Source organism: Pan troglodytes, chromosome 13 (genome assembly GCF_028858775.2).
Source record: "Pan troglodytes isolate AG18354 chromosome 13, NHGRI_mPanTro3-v2.0_pri, whole genome shotgun sequence".
NCBI lineage: Eukaryota > Metazoa > Chordata > Mammalia > Primates > Hominidae > Pan > Pan troglodytes.
In genome coordinates this window covers 27,563,879-27,571,008 of record NC_072411.2, presented here as the reverse complement: position 1 = coordinate 27,571,008, position 7,130 = coordinate 27,563,879, and the positions used below count along the sequence as shown (strand labels likewise).

At 50.7% G+C, this 7,130-nt stretch overlaps 1 protein-coding gene across 21 annotated transcripts; it reads right to left on the bottom strand.

The window, feature by feature from the left end:
- Positions 1-2,444: 2,444 nt before the first annotated feature.
- On the bottom strand, positions 2,445-5,701 carry TEX51 (testis expressed 51). 21 transcript variants are annotated; one of them, XR_010149717.1, is made up of 8 exons: positions 5,443-5,701; positions 5,269-5,343; positions 4,948-5,037; positions 4,692-4,709; positions 4,526-4,609; positions 3,265-3,483; positions 3,139-3,178; positions 2,445-2,673 (listed from the first exon to the last, which is right to left on the bottom strand). XR_010149717.1 is itself a non-coding variant. In XM_016949654.3 (8 exons), the coding sequence occupies exons 1-8, from the start codon at positions 5,690-5,692 to the stop codon at positions 2,638-2,640; spliced, it is 666 nt and encodes a 221-aa protein (XP_016805143.3). In that variant the 5' UTR covers positions 5,693-5,701; the 3' UTR covers positions 2,445-2,637. The 21 variants fall into 21 exon arrangements, 18 of the variants coding, with proteins under 18 accessions (XP_016805143.3, XP_016805144.3, XP_016805147.3 ...); XM_016949654.3 differs by having other exon boundaries at positions 3,261-3,333; XM_016949655.3 differs by having other exon boundaries at positions 2,445-2,670; positions 3,261-3,333.
- Between the last annotated feature and the right edge of the window lie 1,429 nt (positions 5,702-7,130).

The following is a 7,130-nucleotide window of genomic DNA, read 5'->3' as shown; positions in this document are numbered from 1 at the left end:
ATATTTTTGAAAGCACTAATCAGTCATTTTAATATTAATATCTGATAACTCACTTGTGGTCACTTATAGGTTTGTTTCTTTTGTCTGTTTTTTCTCTTGATCCTGTTTTTTTTGGGGTATACCTGTTAATATGTGTTTGGATACTGGACATTATAAATCAAACATCATAGTGGCTATAGATGATATTTTCCTTCATAAAGTGTTTACCCTATCCTCCATCAGTCAATGTAGAATAATAGACCTCTTTATTTTTGTCAGGGGCTGAATGCCTTGAAACTTCATTTCATGCTTTGTAGGGATTGGTTTGCCTCTTGTGCACATGCCCACTTTCAGAGTATAGCCTTCCCAACAAATATCCTGCAGGATTTACCAAGGATCATCTTCCTATGTGGGTCACAACCTCCAATTTTTATTTCCCCAGTATCCAGATCTCTAATCAATTGCATTTCAGATACTTTCTGCTTGGGTTCTTTGTCTTTAGCCCTGTACTGCATGAAGGTGCTTTGGAGGGTGGGAAAGAAATAGATGCAGTATGTTTGTTTGACTTTTCTGCACCTCCCTGCTTTCAGGTCTCTGAATCCTTCATGTTCCGTTTTGGCATACCTCAGACTCCAACTATTGTCTCCTCTGTCCCGTGATGTTGCAGAAAGCTCTCCCAAACTTTGAGGTCATCCTCAGTCGAGCCCCTGCAGTCTCCCTGAGTCTCCCTGCTGCTGCTGTAGCTCACCCATGCAGAGGGGCACCTGCAGCAGGACACAGGGCTCATCCAGGGCACCCCTTCTCTCCAGGACCTGAATGCTTAGGGCCTGCCTCTTCTTATGCCTTAAAACAGCATTTTTGTTTTGTTTTGTCCTTTGATGTAAGTTATTTCTAGTTGCCCTTGCCTGGAGTGTTAGTCTGCTATAAGTTGCTCTGTCATAGTTGAAAGAAGTCCTCCAGACCCTATGTTTTGACCAAGGTTTGCCTGACTCTAAATTCCTTGACCTTTGTACTCTAGCTAAACTCAATATACAGTTTTCATGAAAATAAGAAAACTCTTTGATAAAAGATTCATACATAAAGACAAACACACCAATTCATGCTTCACATACATCACACCCAGAGTTTTCTATTTTTTACTGCACTCATCAGAAAACACCCACTCTGGATACTTTTGAGGTAATGGTCTAGGTCCTAATTTAAATACAAAAAGGAAAACACCATCGCTGCCTGGAGGGCCTGGCATCTCCTGTGTCCTGGATGGCACCAGCTCCCCAGGCATGTGGAAAAAACCACAGCCCCCCGGAGCTATGCCACCTGCCTGGGGGCTCTAACCCATTCCTGCAGAATGGCTGCACCTCCACCCTTGCTATATGGCAATGTCCTTGGAGTGCTATACAGCTTCCAAAGCCACCTTACATCTGTGGACTCCCCAGTCTAGTAAAGCAAGAAGGGTGGAAGGGGAGCCTCAGGGGAACCGTGTCTATTCACACCCACCCACCCTCTTGGCATCTCTTTCTCGGCCACAGGCCTCCCAGTGTTCCACGCCTTCCTGCTGCCCCGGGAGCCTCTGTGGGTTCTTCTGTCTCCTCTCTTAGCATCTTACCTCTCACCACATGCTTGCTTGTGTCACCCACTCCAGCCAGACCACAATCCCTGGAGATTCCTGAAACTCTCAAGGTCTCTCAGACCTCTGCTCCTCGGCAATGCCAATCAAAACACCCCTCTCTTCCTTCCTGCCTTTCTCTGGGCTGTCACATGGGTGTAAGACACCACCTCAGGGAAGCCTTCCTGGATCCCCCAGCTGGGTGAGAGGGAGGTGCCTGTGACTGGAGGAGACCCACCGCTGCCCTCGGCCATGGCACTCTCTGCCCCGCTGCCATTTATGCTCTGTTTATGTCTAGGCCTCCTGCAGTCCTTGGCTGTCTTCCAAGAAGCAGCCCTTACCATGGGTTGGTGGTGTTAAGTCAGCCTGAGTCCAAGCCTTCCAGGCTGAGCTGCCAGCTCCGAGGAGCAAGTACAAACAGGGCCTAAGGAGACAGGTGTTCTCCTTTTAGGAGCTGGGCTGAGGACCCTGGCAGGACTTCGGTGGACTGAAGGAGAAAAGGGGAGTGAGGGCTTTGGATCTGCACCCATGGCATGGCCAAATACTGGACAGTAAATATGAGGTGGGCAGTTTCCTGGGTCGGAGGACACCAGCCTGGCGAAAGCATCACACCCCCATCTCCTTGTGCTCAGATGGGGAAACTGAGATGCAGAGGGGGGCGCCTAGGCCACCTCTGGCCTCGTCTCAGGTATTGGAATTAGGTGAGGCCTGGATGAGCCCATAAAATCATCATTTTCGGACCAGGACAGGATGATTCTGGAGAGGAGGGGGAGGGTGAGGGGATGGGACATGGCACACAGGGTAACTCGGGAAGAGATGTCATCTCAGCACCCGGCAGGAGACAGATAGCACAGTCAACTAGGCTATGAAGAGGGGTTTTAATGAAGAGACTCTTTACAAAGGTGTAGGAGTAGGCAAACCACGAGACAGCGCAGTCTCCTAGGCCTCAGAGCTTTGGGGCCCCAGGACCCAGGATGGAGGGTATGGGGGGATGGGGTCACCGGGACCCAGAGATGAGTGAACTTTGTGACGGTGGTAGCTGCGGCCTCTGTTCACTTCTGGAAGACATGCGGGCTGCCCTGTTCCTGCTGAAGGAGAAGCAGCTGGGCATTTCTACCCTGACCTCCCACTACTCTGGCCTCCTCCCTGTCTCTCTAACTTCATCCTGGGAGTCTCCCCTGGCCAAACCCAACCCAGAGCAGAGGGCAAGGCAGCCACGTTAATGGTCCCTGCGGGTCAGGGCAGGGCAGCAGGGGTGAAGGTGGGGTGTGCAGGGGACAGGGACAGCTGGGAGGAAGAGCACTCTGTAGTGAGGATGGGAGGCCTGGAGCTTTGCCATTTCTGTGTCCTGGGCCCCTGGCCCCAATATGTCTGCATATATGGAGGCTGATGAGTGGCACTCCTGAGAGTCCTGGCCCTCGATCCCACTCTGCTGTGCACGCCAGACCCCAGGAGGTCAGCACTGGGGTTCCAGGCCCTGTGACTCCCAGGGCACACCCAGCTTTTCCCTCCTGGGAGCCCTAGAATTGGGTCGGGGTCTCCTTTCCCAGTACCTTTACTGCCTCCTTCTTCCTTTGCCAGTAAAAGAAACATCTGGGCCAAGAAACAGGGTGGAGTCAGCCAGGGAGTAGGTGTGTCTTCCCTGGGGATGCTGGGGCTTGGAGAGGTCACTCACCCACCTCCAGCTATGGCCAGGAGTAGAGCACTGCTGAGACTCACAGCCCATAGGGAGGTCCGCCGGTTCCTGGCTGGGGTGTGAAAGAGGAAGCCAGGTGTTTGGAGGCCAGGCAGGGCTACCTCAACTCAGAGAGAAGGCCACCATCCTCTCATTCTTTGATTCGTTCACTCATGATGTGTTTGCAAACACTTACTGAGCACGCTGTGCGCCCAGCACATATCTAGACAAGCAAACAATCATGGTGTGGGGTTCAAGGGAAATAGGACAGGACATGGGAGGGGAAGTGACAGTGAGGATGGCTGACAAGCCTCTGGGGTGGGAGCTGATCAGGGAAAGCTTCTTAGAAAACAGGAGTCTGAGCTGGACTTGGAAACACAAATAAGGGATCAGTTCAAGGGCAAGGCTGTGTCTCCAGCACAGGACATGCTCAAGGACAGAGGTATGGAGCTGCCTGTATGCACTTGGTGTGCCTGGGGAGTAGGGGGCTCCCGAGGAGGGTGGGCTTTCTCTAGGGGCATTTGGGAACCACTGCTGGTTATAAACAGGGAGTGTCATGGGTAGACTTGCTCCTTGAGAAGAAGTTCAGAGTGCGATGTGGCCTGGAGGGACAGGGAGGCTAATGGGAAATGTTGCTGTAAGTTAGATGAGAGATGAGGAGGCCTGAGAGTGGAGGTTAGAATGAAACTATGGGAACACATAGAAGACTTATTTAGCAAGACATGGTGATTCTCCGTGCTAAGTGGAGGGAGATTCCTGGTTTAGGAGACTGAGGGCTTGAGTGGGGCCATTTGTTGAGAAGGGCCCTGGAGGAAGAACAGGTTTGGGGGTTCGATGGGATTGGGCATTTTTCTTTTTCTTTTCTTTTTTCTTTCTTTTTTTTTTTTTTTGAAACGGAGTCTTGCTCTGTTGCCCAGCCTGGAGTGCAGTGGCATGATCTCGGCTCACTGCAACCTCCACCTCCCGGGTCCAAGTGACTCTCCTGCCTCAGCCTCCTGAGTAAAGGATTGGTCATGTTTCTAGGCATGGCATCTCTGAGAACCAAGAGGCCTCCATGAGTGATGTCCTACAGGCAGATGCCTCCAAGGGGCTCTGGAGCTTGACATGAGGACATCAAGAAATCCCAGAGGGTGCTGCCTTCACCCAGGGTGAGGATAAAGAACAAGAAAAGCTTGAGTTGGGCAAAAGAGAATGACAGAGACAGCAATGGCTCCAGGAATGCAGGGCAGGGAGGGGAGAGGCTGGACAGGGTGGTGGCCACTGACCTGGGCAGAAAGTGGGGTCATTGCAGGAGAGGAAGTGAGTCCTGCAGTCAGCACAGCTGGTGACCTTCAGTGTGGACTGTATGTCTATGGGAGGGGAGGGACAGGGGCTAGGGGGTGCCAGGTGCCTTTCATCCCTCCCCCAGGCCCAGTCCCCATGCATACTCACCACAGGACTCATTGCAGGCTGCCAGGGAGGGTGAGAAGGTAGAGAAACTGAGGTGCTGGGGAGACACTGCCCCCTTGGGCAGACAGAGCCAAGGGGGTCTGGGGTGCAAGTAGGAGATGGAGCCGGGAAGGGATTCATGGAGAGGGGTGGGGCTCCTGGGGATGATCGAGGGGGCTGCAGAGTGAAATCTGCATGCCTTGGGTCTTGGCAGGTGTGGAGGGCTGGGCCGTGTGCAGGGATCGTCCCCACCCCTTACCCTTCTCCTTCAGCCCATCAGATATCTTATTCAACCTCTCAGTAAAGAGATTCTTGTGCATGTAGATCTCTTCCAGAAGTACTGTTTTATCTGGGTAGAGCAGGAGGGAAGGGGTGTTCAGTGTTACAACTTGCTCAAGGTTGGGTTTTCAGACCCTTGTTTCTACATGGAAGTTCCAAAGAGCACACGGAGACAGACTGCATTCACCTCCCACCTTCACAAGACCTCCCACCCATGGCCACATGGGCCTCTGAGAATGCCTTGGAGGGTGGGCCTTTGTCAACCCAAGCCCCAAGGCCCTGGGACTCTTGGCTTCCTCACCATCTCGTAATGTTTTAATGGCTTGGTGTACTTGAGTGAAGAATTTGGCTGTTTCTTCTTCCAAATGGTCACGATCTGAGGATGAGATACAGGTCAAAGGGAAGTCAAGGGAGTAAGATCCCAGGTCAGGTAAAGAGGCCACATCCAATCCCTGATCTCCTGGCTGTGCCTCACCAAGGTACCAGGGTTTGAGAAAATTATTATCCTCTAGGAACAGGGAGTGAATGCTTTGAGAAAGTTCTGTGGGTGGCCCTGGGGTCCCCCAGAGGATCTGCAGGTCATAGTCTATCAAGGCAGACAGTTCTGGCCAGCAGCGGAGGCAGTTCTTCCCTTCAATGGCAGGCAGGAGACAGATGATCAGGAGAGGCAGCATCTTCTGGGTTCCTCCTACTGTGCCCCAGTGCCCTGCCTGGAAGTTCCACATGGAACACTGGTGTTCTGTCCCCTTGGCAACCACATTCTCTTGGCAGGACAAAGTGCATTCTGTAGGGCAAGGCAAGGCTCAGCTGTGGTGTCATGATATGAACCCAAGCATTGGGATCGGACCCAAGTGGGAGCCTCGGTACATAGTTCTTCCTCTGAACTTGGAGTCACATGCTCAGCAGGGAAGGTCCTTGTGAGGATCAGAAGGATGGCTGCACTGCCTGGTGGTGGATGCTCAGCTATCCTGACTGTGTTCATCTGCTGTGGAAGAGTTTAACAGAGCTGAAATTTGAGAGGCAGAAAAGAGCAGCACAGTGAGAGGGTTAGCTGAGTGAAGAGAATCAGAATCTCTTTACACTTTTCCACAAAGAAGTGGTCAACCAAGGAGAAGTTAATGGAAGAAACATGTTTTCATGGCATATATAAACAGGCAGCTATCTCATGTTTGGTCAAGCCAGAGGGTCTTAGCTCTTAACACCACAGTGCAGGCAGAGTATAGACAATTCCACTCAGCATTGCATGGAAGTGCAGAGAGAGAAGCCACGTTCAGAGCAGTGGTTCTTTTGTGCAATGCACCCTGAAAAAAAGCAAAACTCCCTACTCTTTTGTAATAAAGAAAGCCAGTGGGATCCTTGTCACTCCTCAGGGGGCAAGCTTTGCCCTTCCATGCCATGCTTCTGAGTGCCTTAGGCTGGATCAGGGGCAGCTAAGACCACTAGGCATTTAACGAATGCCTCTAATATGACCAAGAGACAAAAACCATAGCAAGAATTCAAAACAAAGGCAAACAAAAACTGCAGGAAATAGGAAGAGTACAGAGTTATGACAAGAAGCAGAATAAAACTTAGAACCTTGCTGGGCACAGTGGATCACACCCGTAATCCCAGCACTTTGGGAGGCTGAGGCGGGTGGATCACCTGAGGTCGGGAGTTCAAGACCAGCCTGACCAACATGGAGAAACCCCATCTCTGCTAAAAATACAAAATTAGCCGGGTGTGGTGGTACATGCCTGGAATCCCAGCTACTCGGGAGGCTGAGGCAGGAGAATCCCTTGAACCTGGGAGGCAGAGAATATGGTGAGCCTGAGCCTAGATCATGCCACTGCAACTCCAGTCTGGGCAACAAGAGTGAAACTCCAGTAAAAAAAACAAAAACCAAAAAACAAAACAAAACAAAAAACCTTAGAACCCAATTACCATTAGATTGACAAAATATTGTTTTTCCCAGACAAGAAGAGGTTGCTATGTAAAAGAAAAAGTTATTGGAGACTAAAAATATGATAGCGTAAATTTAAAAATTCCATAGAAGTGTTGGGAGATCATTTCAGAAATGTTCCAGACAGAAGTACAAAAAGACAAAGATGGGAAATAGGAAATAAAAGACAATAAAATTAGATAATCAATCCATGAGGTCCAACATCCAGCTAATACAAGTTCCAG